The 18,388-nt window shown below is 42.2% G+C and overlaps 1 protein-coding gene across 1 annotated transcript in view; it reads left to right on the top strand.

Annotated features, from left to right (window-relative positions):
• NFATC2 (nuclear factor of activated T cells 2) overlaps nucleotides 1–18,047 on the top strand; it is a 79,640-nt gene extending 61,593 nt beyond the window's left edge. Inside the window, 1 exon segment of the mRNA XM_030463293.1 lies at nucleotides 17,187–18,047. Coding sequence (XP_030319153.1) covers nucleotides 17,187–17,242 — 56 coding nt within the window. The 3' untranslated portion in view covers nucleotides 17,243–18,047.
• Nucleotides 18,048–18,388: the final 341 nt, after the last annotated feature.

Raw genomic sequence — 18,388 nt, 5'->3', positions numbered from 1 at the left:
GGATAATTGTCAGGTGTGGAAGTAAAGGTCAAAGCAGACTGTGCTTTGCTTCTGCCCAGCTGTGTGCATTTGGCCATGTCTTGACCCGTGGGTGGTGGGAGGGTGCTGGCAGTGTGGCAGTTGTGTGTCAGACCTGTTTGTGCACTGAAGCAGTTGCTCTGCATGACCAGAAAACTTCGAGGCTTTGAAGAAATAGCTGAGTGATATCACAGCAAAGTGACAGAATAGTTTAGTTGGTTTTCAGTGCTTATGTGTTGACTTGCTGTGCCTTTGTGCAAGGACTCCAAATCTTTGCTTTTAATGTTCAGAAAATAATATGGGTGAGGGCTAAAGCATCAGTAAATTAGAGGAGTGTGAGTTTGCAATAATTCCTTCTGATCATCTCTGCCAGGGGAGTCTAGTCAAAGATTCCCAAATTGTGGTGTGGTTGGTTTCTTAATGATGAATGACTTCATCATCTGTGAATGAATTGAGTCAAATGTAGGACAAATAGTGAGGCACATGAATGAATCTTACAACATTTGCAATGTCTCAATCGATGGTGGTTTATTTAGGTGGTTTCTAAGTTTCTTTGGAAAGAATGATAATTACTAAATGAAGGGGGGCATTTTAGAAGTATGGGGTCAATGGTGAAAGTGCTGTGCCAGTTAAACCTCCCTGGGTTAACTATCTGTCATTATGAGCAACACAGCATAAGTTATTTTGTCAGAGCTCAGTTCGAGGAGACTCAGTAGCCACAAGGTCAGAGGGAGATGAATGATGTACCAGATACTGCATTTTCTTTATGGTCAGATACCTCCCACAGTTTGTGCTGGGTCCTCACCAGCCTGCTTTGGGGTTTTTGTTTCTTACCAGGAGGCGACAGGGCTCTTCTCCAAAAGTGTCTGTGAAGGTCTCAGCTTTGAAAGATACCTGCCCTCAGAGGCTCTGTCTGTGTGGTTGGGGTACATCCAACCAGCTCAGCCTTAGAGGCTTAGGGGCACTGCTGGGGCACACAGGGCACTGCTGTACCCCTGCTTTCATCACATTTCACAGGTCTGCCAAAGCCACTTCAAAGTAAGGCCCAGCATTCCTATAGGTGAATGGTCACCAACCTAGGAAGCTTTGCTTAGGACTTGGGCAAGTCTCTCAGTCCAACTCACTGGATATGAACTAATTATAATTTTGGTTAAAAAAAAAGGATGTTTGCAAAGGTTGGAGCCTTTGCAAAGGACCAGAACTGAGGCAAATCAGAGGAGGACTTTTAGAAATGTATGTTTTAATTACATACAGTAATTGTGGGTCTTTTTTTCCTTAAGAATAATTTTTTCTTGTCTGGTTTCTTCTCCACACATGTGCATTTGCTCTGAGTGGGATGATGTTTTCTTCCTTGGAACACATCAGATACTGATTTCCAGCAGACAAACCTTAGGGTGAGATTTTCAGCTGGGGAGGGTGGGTTACATGAGAGCAGTTCTTCATGTCCTTGAATCTATGATTTCAGATATGTTTCCTTTTAAAAAAAATACCATTTATTTTAATACATATCCTTCTTCAGTATAAATTTTACCAGCTATTAGTAAAACAGAAAACACACAAAACTAATATTGCATCTGTTTTAGAAATTAATATCTGTGGAGCTTTATTTTATATGTGGTGACGTTTCATAGGTCTTCCCATCTTAAAAACTAGTGCAAGTTTTAGGTCAAGGTTAAGACTTCCCCAAAATTCAGGCTTTTCTGATGCTGATCTTCATTTAGATGTAGCATTACATGCTCCTCCCACTTTTTCTGCTATGCAGAAAAATATCTCTGCTTTCCAAAAACCACTGCTGAGTGTGAGAGTCTGCAGAAAAACTGGAAGAAACCTCTCCACGTGTGACATTCCAGTGCAGCTCTCATTCCTGGGGAGCATACCCCAGCCATGCAAATAACCTAGGCCAATAATCACAGTTGGAGTGTAGTATTTACAAGCATTTCAACAGAGTGTGGTCCTTGTACCAAGACATTCATTTCCTCTCCTGTATGCAGTGAGAGATGCATGCAGCTGATGGATGGATGGCTTAGTACAGGGAGCTCGTGTTGCTGCATGCAGCCAGGCTGTGCTGAGGCCAGCTCAGCTTGGGAGCATCAGAGTCTGAGGACTGAGAGAGTGATGAGCCAAGGGCACCCTGTCCCCCCTCCTCTGCAGCAGAGTGACTCCCATCACGCAGTGTACACAGACCAAAACCTCTCGAGGATTTTTCTTTTCAAGGTGTATGGTGCATTCAGCTGACAGGCAGATGCAGTAGCCATCTGGGGACTCCCTGACTGTGGCACCTAGACAAAAATGCTTTAGCAGGCAAGTAAGTGAGGAAATTAATTTTCTTGTCTTTAGAAAACAGTGTGCACCATCACGCCTGGATAGGTTGAATTTGTTATGATAGCAAAATAAGTTCTATGGAAACCATTGTGAACCCTGGAGTGAGGCTGCCCAGGAGAGTTGGGGAAAGCCTCTTTTGTTTGTTGTGCTTGGCATCGTATTCCTCTGGATGAAGATGCTTTAATTTTGTGGGGAGACCCAAGAGAGCATTCCTCTTTTTCCATACCAGAAAGCCTTCCAAGCTGGCATAAATGTCCCCTCTTTCCAGCTGCTCCCTTCCAAACACACTGTGCCTCCTAAAGATAGCCTTTACAGTGGCTGGGGCTGGTGGAAAACATGAAGCCTGCATGGATTAGCACAGGAATTCATTTGGGCTGACGAATTGGGTTTCCCTCTATAAACAGCAGTAGTGTTTTCATCTTCTGGACAGCACAGCAAACTTCACTCCTCTTGCTCCCTGCCCCGCCTCTGCCGTGCTGTGCAGTGCCTGCATCCAGGCCAGCCCTGGTGAAAGACACACCAAGGTTTGCTTATGGGGGGATGGAAAACAGCACATCTTCAGGGAGGTGTTTTCAACTATCTCCCTTCTCAGACAGGTTTTTTCCAACCCTTTAAAGAGGTAATAGGGTCATTATGTTTTTTTTCAGTTTATTTTTCTTTCCAGGTAAAAGGGAAATTAGAGTAATCCCTTCTTTACTGGTCTAGTGACCTTACAGCCAGCCCACATTAGATATTTTTTTCTTTCATTAACCTCAACTACTTTGTGATTATCATCTGCTGGAGTTAGAGTTTCTCTAGAGAAGAATTTATCTACCCTTTTTCCCTGAGGCTTTGGGCAGGCAGAGGCTTTAGGTTGCAGGAGCATGGCTCTGCAGTGTCACTGCCTCTGGGGACAGTCCTACACCTGCTGGGAAAGCACCCATCTGCATGTCACTGAGAGGCACTGCTGCAGCAATTACACTTTTCTATCACTTATACTTTCTTTTATGGCTTACTTGGTAAATATAATCATCAGGGGTTATTAATCATCCAATGTTGTTTCCATGATTACTTGGGAGGGAGAGGTATGTAAGGACCAGTTATGTGATCAGCTGCATTTTGTGGTGGTTTGTGTTTATCTGACTATTCAGTAAGGGATGGTTTTGTCCTTGTCACTGATTGACTGAGTTAGAGTTAGGTGGCTAAAAATGTGGGACTTGGGATTCAGCTGTCAAGTGGAAGAATTATTTAACTAATAAAACCCTGTCCCTTAACTTTGTTTAATCACCTTGGTTTTGCACATATAACCCACCCCCTTTGTTTCTTGAAGATCAGTCTCAGCAAGCCCCCACCTCCTCATAACCTGCTGAAATCTCTCCTGCCCTTTCAAGGCACTCTGGATCCATCCATTCTGTGGCTCCAGCAGAGGTGTCTGCTCTGGGGTAGGGGGACAGATGAGGGGATTATTGTGGCTGAAAGAGAGAGCAGGCAACTGAACCAGGCGTGGGAGAAGCATTGTGGAAGGAAAGGGTGCATTACCCTCATTAATGGATAACCTTCTCTGGTGCTGAATCATGTTTTTTTTTGTTTTTTGGGTTTGGTTTTTTTTTTGTTTTTTTTTCAGATAACATAGATTATACTTATGACAATATGGGATTTTAAAAACAAAAAATTCTCCAAAAAAGGCAAAAAACCCTTAAAGCGGCTAGCACTGACTTAGTGTTTTTGAAGTCTGTCACTTTACAGTATGTTTATTATGCTGCAGTTTGAGGCCTGAGCATTGCCATGCTTTCAGAAGAAGCAGAAGCTGAGGTCAGGATGCTGTTGGCTGTAACTAAAATATTTTCTCTGCCACGTCAGTTGATAGTTACTCATTTGTGCAGTTCCTGATCACCACACTCTCATCCGGTGTGGTTGCAGTGGAGTAGAGCACTGTTCCCATTAGAGTGACGAGAAGGCTGCTCCCAGGACCCCAGGGGAGCCTCAGGGTGCTCCCAGGAGAGGAGGTGCTGGCCAGGACATGGGCTTTCATGTACAGTTGCTTTAAAGCATGCTCCCTGTCTGCCAGGGGCTTTGCAGCTGGAGTATCAGCCACACTTGAACCACATGAGGAAAACAAAGCCCAGCAGATTTCCAAAATACTAACAGCTGGATGCAGATGACATTTCTGAATCAAGGAAAAAAAAAGAAGCCCAAACCAACCACTGGCATGCTGCCTCTTGTCCCCCATGCAGCAGCATGGTCAGGCTGAGCACCTTGCACAAGTGGGTGAAGAAGAAATGCAACTGGGGGATGTTTCTGGGGCACCTGGCACAGGTGATGAGAAATGGGAGGGTGCTTGCTGGAAATGGTTACCATCTTGAACCATAAAAATTGCCTCTGGCTTTGTGGCCAAAAGTCTTCAGCCCTCTCCATCCTGATCATCCTTCAGATGTCATCTGGGGTCAGCAGTGACCAAACCAGTTCTGGAGATTCTGCTGACTGTTAGTATTTGCAGTGGTGATTTCCAGACCAACTATAAACTGTGCTATTATTTTTAGTGTTGATTACAGTGATGTTAAGGGCACCCCTTGAGAGGAAAGCCCCATTTATGTGACCCATGACACAGCCAGGGTAGAGTGTGCTCCCACCCTCTGTGCTGAAGGGCCCTGCAGGGATTTTGGCTGCTGGCTTGGCTGTGAGATCTGCCTGACAAGGCTCTCCCAAGGTCATGAGTCACTGCCAGTACAAAGTGGTTGAATTTTCACTTCTATAATAGTCCTCCTGCCCTCTGCCAGCACCCACTGCACCATGAGCCTGCTCTGAAGTCACTATGGCCTAACCACCCACTTAAACCTGAATGCATTTTAACTTCTCGGCTGAAAACAGGGAAGACCCAGCTTCTTGTCCCACCAGTATATTACTTTCTTTTTTAAGTCTCTTGATGTGACATTTTTGTAGTACCTGGAATATTCCCACCCCTCTGCCAGGCACCTGCTTGTTCTGCTGCTGCCGGGTCCAGCAATGCCATGGCCACTGAATAATTCCAGCCTGGTTTGAAGTGTTGCACCCACACTCCCTGCCAGGCAGTCCTGCAGTGCTGGGGATGCTGCCTGGGATGGGCTTTGCAGCACATGCTACAGCCCAGAGCCAATTCTCTGAGCCTCAGGACTTACAGGACTTCCAGAACTCCCACTTCTGTCCTAGACCATCCTCGCTTGGTATTCCCCAACACTTGTTCCATTTCCTCTGTCAAGGAGATGTTGGGTACCATCTGAGCCAGATTCTGCAGGGTGGTGCATGTTGACTCTGTGTGTGTTTAATTTTTTAAGGAGTGGATGGATATCTAATCCACAGTGATTGAGTCAGCTGCCAAAACACCTTTAAAAATCTGGTCTTACAGAAGACATCCAGTGGCTTCATATGTTTCATTATGCTGTGTGTGTTAGCTGGGGCATTTCATTCATGTTGGCAGTCACTCTCCTTCTGAGACTGTTCAGAAAGAGTTATGGCGATCTTGGCCTTCAGCTTTGCTGCTACTGTGTTTTCCAGCTGTCTGTGGCTGGTTCCCCAACTGCAGGACAAACAGTATTCCCATTCAATCTGTGTGCCTAGCCGAGAGGACAGCCTGCCAATTGCTTCTGTGTTCTCAGAACGCTCATCTGTAGTCAGATGAGATCATAGTAAACGTAAGCAAATTTTATCTTTATTTTAGGCAAGAGAATGTTTTAATGAGATTCCAAAGCCTTCATTGTTTGGCTGGAATTTGCCCAGGAAATGTAGCAATGGGTGCTTAAATGCAATGTAATAGGTTCAGTATGAGTTAGAAATGTAGAGCTGTTGAGCTGGCTGTACAAACCCCTGTGTAAAGGAGAATGTTGTCATAGAGCTGATGAGAACTTGGGAGTGATTAGGATGGTCTTGCTAGGTACTTGCAGTGTCTTGCAGCAGGCCCCTGAGATGCTGCAATAAGTGTGGTATTTCACCTTCCGCTCTCAGACCTCACAGCTGGAAAATTTGGGATAGCTCATCATTAACTCCCAGAAAGAATTCCTTAGGGCATTCGCTTTGGGTGGTTGTTCCTACATCTTGATCTGGAACTGGGATGGGAGATCTGCAAATAATTGAGGGCTAATTTCTAAACAAATGTAGGTTATTGCTATTGTGGTGAGGTTGGGAATTGCCCAACCTCAGTAGTACTGGCTGTACTTCAGCTGAAGACAGTCACCTCAACAGCTATGGGGCATCAAGGAGTTTGCTTTATTACTGGTAATTTATATCACCCCCTTTTCTTTTCATGTGGAGAACAAAAGGTTTCTTGTTTGTGCCGTTGCCTCAAAGTTTGAAATCTTTAGATGATGCAAATACCTTTTTCTTACTCTCTCAAGCCATCTATTGACAGGTGTTGGTGGCCTTGAGGTAAAATGCCAAGTCAGTTACAGGATCTGTTACCCATGGTCTTTTGCACTCCATTTTCTAGTCCTTTATAATTAGTTCTCTCTGCTCATAATGGTCTCTGATTTATACATATACTCTATAGTATTATGTAGTCTTTTTATTATTACATTATTTTATATTTTAAACCCCTGCACAGAAGAGAACTCCAATCTGGCAGATGCTGTGTTGACTCTGAAGTTAAAAAGGCAGTTCCTGCCTCAAAGGACTTAAAGTGCAGAATAAAAGCAAACAGATGGATGTGGGCAGACACACAGTATCTTATATGTGGCACCTCCTTGACCTTGCTAGATGTGAACACTGTGTCAGTAACCGCTCAAATATTTAATGGCCTGGATTTTTTCCAGCTGATTTTGGACTCATAACTGTAGCCCCAAGGTTGGGTGCTCAGCTGCCCTAGACTCTGATTGCTAAGACCTCTCAGACATTTGTAGTGGTGCTGATCCCTTCCTGTTGCCTGCAGAAGCAGATCCTGATACCAGGGCTCCTACCACAGCATTTGCCATTCCATGCCTAACGCAAAGCAGGGAAGGATCTGGCCACAAACATGGATTTGCTGAAGGATGTGGAGTCGTGATAAAGAAATAATCTGTGTGCAAAAGTGATTTCATGTGTTCTGCGCTCAGCGTTTTCGCTATGAACAGTGCACCTACTGCCCATAATCCTCTTTAAAATAAGGCACATAAGAAACATATGCCTTCTTTGTGCTCACTGTTCCCAAGTTGTTTGTGAAAGCAGAGTAATTGCAAGCAGAAGGCTATTTGCATGCCTGTTCCAGGGGAGTGCTTGGTTTCTCTGGCAAAATTGTTCTTAGGCCACTTGTATCTTCCCTGTATCTTTGGGACAGGGATTTTCTGCTGGCTCTTTTCTCATGAGGACCAGGCTCAATGTTCTGTTCAGACATGTTCAGAGGGAAACCCAGTTTGCTGGAGAGGCCTGAGTTCTGCAAGAACCCACAAGCCCTTCAGCAGAGACGCATGCAGAAGATAAGATGCCAGAGAACTAGAGCCAGTAAATATTTTTGTGGATTAATAGACGTAAGCGCCAATGCTCAAGGGAAGAAAATATATTACATTATTGACTGTTCATCCCCTGCAAAACTGCCTAATGGGAAGGATAATATGGTTTGTTTCCCCTTAATTAAATATTTGTTAAATGGTTTGTTTCCCCAAACAAGGGGAATAATAAATATTGAACTGAAACAATATTTGTTCAATATTTGTTCTGCTAGTTCTGTTTTGTGACAGAAATGAAGGAAGCAGCAGTATTGCCTATTCTTGTTACTTTCAGCTAATGCTGAGTGTGCTGTAACTGTTCTTCAGTTCCTACCACCCCCCCCTCCAATTATTTCCTGTAAAAAAATAGCTTTCTCCCATCCATTCTCTTTTTTCTCTTTTTTTTTGAAACACTTCTCTGGATGACTCATATCAGCTCTTAGTAAATACGTTATGTCTAGGAGAATGGTGAAGCTGCAAGGTGACATGTGGATAAATAGTGCTATCTCTTGTGTGCTTTTCCTGACAGCAGTTACTATTTTAGAGGCATTGTGGTATTTACTATCAGTTTCATTAGCTTTTAAACCATGAGGTGCAAGCTACTGTAGGAAAAAAAATCAGCACCAACCTCCTCTGGTTTTGCTGTTTTTAATCTAAAAGAAGTGTGTCTTCATACCAAATGGCACTGCTGCTCTCAGCAGTTAAGTAGCAAATTCATAAGGTCCAAACCACGCACATGAAAATAGATATGAGCACAGTTCACCCTTGTGCTCTGTAGCAGCTGCAGCTGAGTTAGATCAAGAGTTAGGAGTGAAAAAATCGTGTTTCTTAAGCTGTAGTGTCAGCCTTGTATTTCTTTATTGGTTTATCCAGTTAATGTGGTTTAAGAAAATGAACTCCATCCCCTTCTATAAATTTTTGTGTATTTATTTATTATATGCATATTCTACTTGAAATATTTGGTCTGGGTTCATGTTAACTAAAACTAAATACAAACTTCATTTTTTCTTAGTAAGTTGCTAACTCTCAACAAGCGAGAGCCAACTGCATGACTCAAACAAACATGTGTCCCTTCCCTTACAATTTCAGCCAAAACTATCTGGCATCAGAGTGCTGCAGATTGAAAGTCATATCTAAATATATGTGAGCAGAAAGAAAGTCAGTTAAAAAAAGACTTTGTTATGGAAAGCTACTACAAACCAAATCCACGGTGGCCTGGAGTTCCTCATCACGCCCAGGCTGATCTAGTTTTCCAGTTCCAAGGTACACTTCCCAAAGTGGCTGCTGACACTCGTAGAAGAACTGAACAAAGCTAATGCATCTTTTTGCAGTCCCTTTATGCCTTTTGTGTGATGACAACAGATTTAAAAGGTTTCCCTCATAAATAAACAGAGTATTTATCATAGTCTTAGCAAATTCAATTAATACAAGGGATTTTCCTTCATACTCACGTAGTTCTTGGCAATGTCAGCATTAGTATTCAGAGTCAGTCAAGTGATCAGTGAATGAGATTGGCAGTGCCTGGCACTGGGTGCCACCCTGAGCACCCCTATGGTTCAGTTTCAGTATGTGCAGTGCTCTGGACTGGGCAGAAAGGGGTTCTGAAAATGAGAATGAAGGAAACACCCCAGTGTGATGGGGTGCCTCTTCCCCTTGTACTCATGCAGTAACTAAGATGCAAATCCTATAATTTAAGGGGTTTTACACCAGTGTACACCATCTACAGACTCTGTAGATGAGCCCCAGGGGCTCCCCATGTGATGTGCTGAATACCAAAATCCAGTAAGCAATCAGGAAATCCCACTCTGGAGCAAAAATTGCTCTCTTGCTCTTCCAGTCAACAATCCAGGATGAGAAAGCTCATGTGTGTGTCCTGCAGCTGTCACACAACCCCAGTTTCCTGGTTAATGGAGAAGTTGCCAAGAAAACTTAACTCACTGATTTCTGATAGATTCAGTCATGGATCAAATGGATTAAATTACAGAAAGCACCAGGAAGGGCACCTGCTCAGCCTTAGAATTCTGCCATTCAGCTCACTTTAGGGCATTTGGCACCTGTTTCTCTAGGAGATTGTGTCATTTGTATGCAATATAATTCTCCCTTATATTATTTGCACTTCAGATTTCAGTCCTCTTGCTATAGGGCCTCAATAAACTGCTCTTCTAGGAAATTAAATAGCCAGTTAACACCCAGTTCTTTTCTTGACTGATTAACTGTGTGAAAGTCCTCTGGCCATGGAAGTGTAATGATTTTTTACTAATCAATTACAGGTTCAGTTGCAACTTATTACTGATTTACAAGGTTGTAACAAGCTGAAGTGATGCATGGCAAATAGAACAAGCATCCAACAGCTCCATGTACGGCAGGGAGTAAAGGGAGAGCAGCACAGGTTTCACAAACTGTTTTCCTACCCTTATAACTGGTCACTTGGCTTTGTATCTCTGAGGAGAATGTGGCTGGAGGGAACTGCAGAGTAACAACTTCTGTCTGAGGATAATGCATGACTAGACAAAAGCAAAGGGTTGTCTTGTCTGAAAGAAATTATTCAGTCTACCAACTGTCCAGGGATGACAGTCCCAGACTTCCCACACAGTCAGTGGAGAGAGCATCTGTGCAGCTGCTCACAAAGGGTCTCCCAAGACAAAGTGTGCCCAAAACTGAGGGATGCTGCTCAGTCTCCTGATTTCAGATGCCATACAGTAAAGTCAGAACAAGTGATTGTCTTGAAAATGTTCTCTGTACCTATGTTGCCTTAATTTCCTAATAGAAATAGATCGAAAAATTGAGAGGTATTTAGCACTCCAATATTGCCTGACATTTATAGGTTTAAAGCTTTTAGGTTGTTAACTTAAATTGTTGTGTATTAGGATTTTTGGGTGCCTAAGTGAGCTCAGCACCTCATGCTTTCTGTAGTTGGACATGTAAACTATCAAAGCTCTTTGAAACATCACTGTAGGGACTTTGGAAAATTACTGCCCTCTACTACATCCACACAGTGTAGGCTCATTCTCTGCAGGTCATCATCACTTGAGGCTTTTGTCTGGTACCTAGGCAGGTATTATTTAGTTCCCTGAGTATGACCTGCACAGTCTTTCCACAGTTTCCACACCAAACCTGTAAAAATCCTGGTCCTTCAGGGATACTTTGAGTTTGGCCAAGATAATAGGGCAAAGATGGTGATAGAGCAGAGGTCCAAGCTCTGCAGTCCCACTATCCAGTCTTCTGCTTTTATCACTCAGTCCTGACAGTTTTAACATTGTTGTTTTGTAGTGGAAGGCTGTTGATCTTTTCTGGAAGCCCACTGAGAGTAATGAAAGTACTCAGAAAATCCTGGCCATTTCTAGAGTAGTGTCAAAGACATATTTGCATTTTGAGTATTTCCTTCTTGAGAGTTCTGATGTGCATTCAGGACACTGATTTTGTTTTATTTTGATTTTTTTAGTAGAAATGCTGTCTTTGTTTTCTGCTATTTTCTTATAGGCACACCCAGTTTCCTGTTAAAGATTCTGGGTAGGATAATACCAGAGATTTAATTTTTTCAATACTGCACCTCACTCAGGAACTGTACTGAAATAAAAGGGGAGGATAGTTGATTCTTACAAGTGAAATCCAGATTCTGTGAATCACAAGAATTTTAGATATTGATTTCAGGACAGGCTTTAGCCAAAAAATATGCATTTTATTTAGATTCTGTTTTTCATTAGACATCTATATTACAATGTTCATGGAAAGATGCCAATGGGTTTTGAGTCTATTGAAACTATTATAGCAAAAAAACACATCATGGGACTTGAATTGCCACTTAGTTTGACATCAGTAACATCTTCCAAAAGTTTGCTTGATTAATGGAGATGACCTGATTGCCACAGGGCTGGATGGCATTGAAGAGGTTTGTAGTTTACATAGATTACATAGATTATCAACAGGAAAAGGAAGAAAAATTTCAGGGTGCTGTCTATTGGCATTATTTCACTAAAGAGGAAAACCTTTTTTTGACATGTAATTCAAGTAAAGCTTTACAACTGAGATCTTCTTAGTAGTTACATGTCCCTGCTTTCCAGAAAGAATCCTTTCATTGCTGTTGATTTATAAAACAGCCCCTGGCCCCCATCCCCTCCCCTCTGTATTTTTACCCAGCACAGTTTGTTGGGTTTGAGCTGCTTGTGCCTGATACACCTAAGTTTGTATTTACCAGTCAATTGGGTGCTCTTCATGCATCTGCAAAAGCTGATTTTCCAGGATGCAGAATATAAAACACGCTGTGTACTGAGTGGTAGGTTCTAGTGGTAGGTTCTGCTTCACAGTCTTAGGGAGCCAAGTAAAATATTTCTTTTCTATATATAGTCACTCAAAATCCAGCAGCAAAGAAACTTCTGAATCTTGCACTCAGAATTAACTTAGTTTTTAAGAAGCACTTTTTTCTCCTTAATATTGCGAATTTTTTTTTTACATTTCCAGTTTTGCAGAAGTACCAAATGATTTCTTGATGAATTCAACAGAGATCTAAAAAGATAAGACAGAAAAAAAATTTAAATATTGCCATTTATGAGAAAAAAAATTCGCTTTATTTGTGTTTGAAGCAAAGAGTGCAACTCTTAAAATTTCTTTGCACATATATTCCCTGTTCTTTACAATTAAGGCAAAGTCCACTTTACACAGTCACAGTGGTTAGATCTCTTATTTAAAAGGGACTGACTTTTGATCTGGCATAAATGTGTCATGTTTTATTTGGACCACTAAGATGATCATATAAGTGAATTTTGCAAAAGGCAGTGACTAGTCTTTGACCTGACTTACAAGACACATGGACCTCCTGTGCCTCTGAAGTCTCAGATCAAGTTATCAGCATTTTGTGTATGTTTTGTGATCAATTTTAGAAGTGTAATTTTTTTGCCTACTTATTTTTAGATAATATCAGTTGAGAAAAAAGGGGGGAAAAAGTAAAATCTAGTGCTGGATCTGAGCAAACAGAAAGGTCAGCGGTTAAGTTCTGCCTTATGTACTGTATATGCTGAAATGTCCTTTTAATAAATTAAACCACAAAATGAAAGAGTAGCTGAAAACTGTAACATTTGGCCTTGCAACATAGGTCAAAAGTTACTTTTTTTTTTTTTTCTCAAAAATGGTTTTGCAAATCTTTTTCAGAGCTGATAGATACACACCTTAGCTGGATACAAAACATTATATGAAAAAGAATGACTGTGATCTTTGATCCAAGCAATCAAAAAGAAAGGTAATTAGTATTTTTCTGCCTTTTCTCCAGCTGTGTGTTTCTCTTAACCTTTATTTATTTATTTTTTCAATTAAAGATTCACGCCCCTTTTTATTTGGCTTAGAGGGTTTAAAAGCTTATTTAATTTCGTTTAAATTTTTTTTTTCATCCATTTTCTTCCCCACTTGGGTACCACAAAGCCGGGAAGGGCAGGGAAGGAGAGCTGGGGTTGTGCATGCTGGGCTAAAGCATCCTCTCATTCCCAGGCAGCAGCTAGAGCCATGTTAGGAGCATGGTTTGCTTGGTCACGTTTTGAGGGCACACATTCAGGATTCAGCTTTCTTCCCAGGCCTTGTTATGCCATCAGTTTCCTCCTTGCGTGTCTTGTGTTGGCTTTGCATGGAAAACCTCTCTGGGCTGTGTCAGCCGAGCAAACCTGGAACGTGCAGAGAGCTGAGCTTTGCTGAGACCCTCACTCTTGCAGGCAGAACAAAACCCCTGCCACTGCCACTGGTGCAGTGATGTGACAGCATCAGCTTCATCCATGTTATTCCAGACAGATCCGTGGGGCAGTGCCAGCAAAGTTGCTCTCTGATGTGTGTGCGAGCGTGTGTGCACGCCTGTGTGTAGCTCATCAGCCACACGGAGCCTGCAGGCTCAGTGCCAGCTGCAGCTGGAGACTGTTCCCTGCCTGGGGACTACTAGTTAGAGCTCAGACAACCCACTATCATCCCACAAGTGAATAGACTCCAGATTTCTATCTCAGAAGATGTGAATTAGAATCTTAAATGTCATGGAGCCCAAGAGACTGACTCTAACCCATGAAAGCTGAGGGATTAGGAAAGCACAGGAATTCTCATGTGATTTCAGCCATCCTCTCACATTCAGCTACGTTGGGGATCTCCAAGCACCAGGGCTGTGGTAATAGTTATAAAACAGCAGTATCTAACAGAGGATATGCTGAAGGGATTCAGGCCTAACTAGGCATTTCCTTGGTCTAGATAGCTGATGTCAGATGTAATTTCAGTATTTAAAAAAAAAATTTAATCTTTTGTTATCTTCACGTAAGTCCTTATGGCCCCATTTAATCAATTCTCTCTTGTTGAGTGGATCAATAGCAGAGTGCTCCAGAGCCACCATATGTCAGGCACCTTAAATAGCAATGTTTTATTTATTAATCACATCATCTCCATTTCCTCTTGGCTAGAAATGAGCAAATAATGAGAACCAATACTCTAGATATATTTTAACCACGCTTCCAAAAAAAAGAGAGAGCTGGAGTTCAGAATAGTGAGCTCAGCACATGATCTGAGCTTCCTCTGAAGTTCAGATATGTCTCAGTTTGTTCATTCTGTTCAGCCTACTGTTCAAACCCAAGTCACTGAGATTATACCTGGATCTGGATCCAGATGCTTCTAAATCTAGAGCAGATCACCAAAGATACATGATTTCAGTAGACCCAGTCTGGAAGTGGCTTCGGGCTGGGTGAGAGATCCCAAGGTGGTGCCTTGGGATCCATATATATTCATTAGACTCATGGGGCTTTGTTACAGGTTACCACTTCTTGTGCTGGGATGGTCCTGGACTTCCATGTCCTTCCCTTAGACCTCCCAGACCAGCTCTGCCCAGCCCAAACTGCACCTAATCTCCTTGCCATGTGGATTCAGGTGAAATTCAGGGGACTACAGGATGTTCAGGCCAACTGATAAGAGGAAGCTCTCCTGTTATTCAGATCCTCACAGCAAAAATCCCATTTGCCACCCATGAGCTTGCAGGGAGTGTGCCCAAGCCCAGTCCTGCAGCCCATCTGTGGGGTTAATACTTCACACTGCTCTGCTGCAACCTTTTAGCACATTTCAGACTGTAGTCCCCCTGTAACCTCAGCCCACAAAACCCGCTGCAGACCTCCCATGCAGTACACAGGAGGGAAAGTGAAGTTTTCAGCCTGAGTAAGCCCTTTACCACAGCATCCAACCTGCCCAGTCCCTGCACTGATCCAGCTCCCCAGGGCTGCTGGTGCTGCACCATCCATTTCACTTTGCATAAAGATGGCTGGGAACAAACCCAAAAATGGATGCCTCAAAAGACTGCAGGTTTAGTAACCTCCATTTAATTACCCCTTCACTTTTCACTTGTTCTTTAACCCTTCCTAGACAAAAATGACTCTTGGCTCTGATACTTGCCCAAGTGGTGATTCAGTGAACCTCATACACAGGATTTTTGTTACAGCAACTGCTGAAACAAACGTGTGGATAAAGAAATCAGCCTGCAGTCACAGCCCGCTTGTTTTTAGAAAGGAAATGACCCTATAAGAGTGGGTGCCCACTTCTTTTACCTCACTGCTATTTTTAGCTGAGGCTGTGAAAAATTTCCATTGAAGACCTGCTCCTCTCATTTCCTGGGTAGAGCAAACAGGAAACTGAGCTGAAGGAGGGTTTTTGCTTGCAAGTGGACCAACCTCACCTCCCACTGGTTGCTTGCTTGCACTGCAGAGCAGCAGCACTCCAAATACTCCACACGGGTTCTATGAGCATTCAGCCAAAGGGTTGGTAGAAGCCAGCAGGTGATGGTGGCAGGTAGAAGGTTGGGCTGGAGGAGAAGGCAGGAGTTCTGTTCTCAGCCAGGTTTTATTGCACTCTCCAAGAATCATCAGTCTGGTTGAAACCACCCATTTCCTGGCTGGAATCAGAAAGAGGAATTAGAAAGAGCTAAACTCTGGGCTGTTAACAGTGGGATTTTTTTAGTACAGAGGAATGGAAACTGCCTTGTGTGGCACAGACTATGGGGTCTCTGCAGGAGAATTTACTTTACCAGGCTATGCAGAGGGCTGGCTCCCTGCTCCTGCTGTCCAGCACCTGTGCTCTGTGCAAATACTCAGTCCTTGAGCAGCACAGCTCACCACAGCAGGCATCCATACAGTAAAATAAGATGGAGTGTTGTGTAAAACACAAATTTTACTTCTCAGAGATAAATTCCATTTCATAAAGAGTGAAGGGAGCTTTCAAACTACTAGTTGTAATTACTAAAAATGAATATATATGTTGCCCTTCCAGAGACAATAAGAGATTAGACACCATGGTTTTTTAATTGTTGGGAATTGGTGAAATACTATGTTAATTATAATTTTTTCACAAACATTTTGTTAGAAATGGGTGTAAGTATGGGGGAGTCTTAGAGCTGCATACCTGAGGATTAACCAGTCTTGGGTGAGGGTCTTCTGTTTTGAATTAAGCCTTGTCTGAGCCCTGAAATACAGAGAGAAACCATTTAGATCTGGGGTCTGAAACCTTAAAACTTTGGTCTTTTGGTTTTAAAGGAAAAATATCAAAGTAGGTAAACAGTTTTCTGTACTGTGGACTCCCTTGGTGACTATGGTACTGAGGGGCTCCATGGGTAACGGAGCCCCAAAATAGGCAGTTCTGGAGTTTTGCACCAAAATGCTCATGTTTTAGGTCTCCCTCTCTTAATGAAAGTACAGCCCAGAGAGAGAGAGTTGGTCCAGGAGGTATCAAAGGGTTCTTTAGGCAAGTAGCCATGGCAGGCAGACAGGAGAGAATGGCTATTGTGTATAACATGTAATATTGTTCTGATTTTTTTTTAGAGAACAAGATTCCTTAGTGTCTTAAGCTTTAATAACAAGCCTGTGCCAGGCTCATAGTGGTGCAAGGAAGTTTCCTTATACTACAATCTACAAACAAGCTATAAAAAAAAATATAGCAGAGTCTCTGCAGCAAGATTTAAGAAAAAGCAAACACCAACACAACAAGACACAAACAAGCCAGCACTTTTTCACCTGAATGGCAATCTCTGTATTTTCAGCACTGTCTACTACATGGCTTCCAAATCTGGCCTTTCTCTTTTCAAAATATTCTTATTTCAGCCTAGAGTAAATGTTAAAATGCTCAGATACTGATAGATCAAAGAGGAAAGAGGAAAAACATTGCATACATAAGGGACATAGCATGTAGTGGATGTGTGGTACAACTTGTCAGATGTGTTTTTATGATACTTGAAGCATGCTGAGCACAGCGTAAACCCCCTCTTTCCCTCTGGCCTTTCAAAAATATGTAGTCTGGGTAATTAGGTTAATAGATGTAAATTTTGTTAAAATTATGTTATACATACACAGGGAACATTTTCAGCTTAACAGCAAACCACCCAAGAATTGGTTTTACTTCTTGTAATTTTGAAAGTGCTCTAACATGCCTTATTCTTTTATTTCACAGTTAATGAAATTATCAGGAAGGAATTTTCTGGACTCCCTGCCAGAAATCAGACATAGAAGAAGAGATTTGTGTGACAACTTTTACCGAATCCTTCCATAACTGACCTCTTAGGTCCTTCCAATGCCCCTGCAACCTCCTGCTTCCTTAACTGTTCATCTCAAGGCACCAATTCAATGCAAGGAACAATGTATTGGCATCAAGCTGACAGCCTTGACTAAGCAGCTCACCACCTCTCTCTGTAAACATGGAGAAGGACACCCTTCCTTTCATCCAAAGATCGTATTGTTCTCATATAACAGAGCATCTGTCTGAGGAAACTCTTCAAGCCTGCTGCAGAATATCTGTCTATGTATCAATCTATCTTAGTAATAAGTGAGAAGTGAGATGTCACTCCTGAACATCACACAAAGCAAGGGAGGTTATATATTAGTGCTTATTTGGGTGGGGTGGGAAACGGGAAGACAGAGTAATATATTCTGTAAAAGAATAATGACATTTTTTGGGTCACTAACAACAACTTGCTCTCCAGGTTTCAAAGCCCTTTTGAGAAATTCTATTGTTGTAGGAAACTGGGGCAACCCAAGCTTGCTCAGCCTTTATTAAAAAGCCTGGGATTAAAAAGACTTTTTTTTCTGACTCTGAGCACTGTGATCAGTAGTTCAGTCACTTGATGTCAGCTGAATGCAGAAATTTTCCTCATTTTTCTTGTCAGGCTGGATAGGAATTCGAAGGAGAAGGATGCTCACAGAGAATCAGTGAAAAGAGCAGTTCAGCAGTTGCAACACCTGTCCCAAGGTAAAATAGGAGTCAAAATAAATCCTAAAATTTTACGATTGAGCCTTATTAACATTTAGTAAGCCTATGAACACCTCATGGATATTTTTAAAGAAATTGGTGCTGTTTATTTTCATATAGAAACTGCTACTGGCTTGTAACTTATCTCATTTAGCAGATGTAATGTTTAATCCTACAAGCTGCAGAGGAAAATAATTGCATCTTACAGAAATCATATGTTCCAGAAAAAGTATATGCTTACTTATATTCACCTTGTCTCTTCAGCTTTGCAAAGTTACCAGCAGTTTTTGGAAAGGTTAAATTTCCATGTGAGGTAGTATTTTTGTTATGTGTGTATTCATGTATTAGAATATACTGTATTGACACAGGCTCACCACAAGAGATAACCACTGCCACCTGCAGTGGCA

This window comes from Calypte anna, chromosome 20 (genome assembly GCF_003957555.1).
Source record: "Calypte anna isolate BGI_N300 chromosome 20, bCalAnn1_v1.p, whole genome shotgun sequence".
In the NCBI taxonomy this organism is placed as follows: domain Eukaryota; kingdom Metazoa; phylum Chordata; class Aves; order Apodiformes; family Trochilidae; genus Calypte; species Calypte anna.
This window is presented reverse-complemented; position numbering and strand designations above follow the sequence as displayed.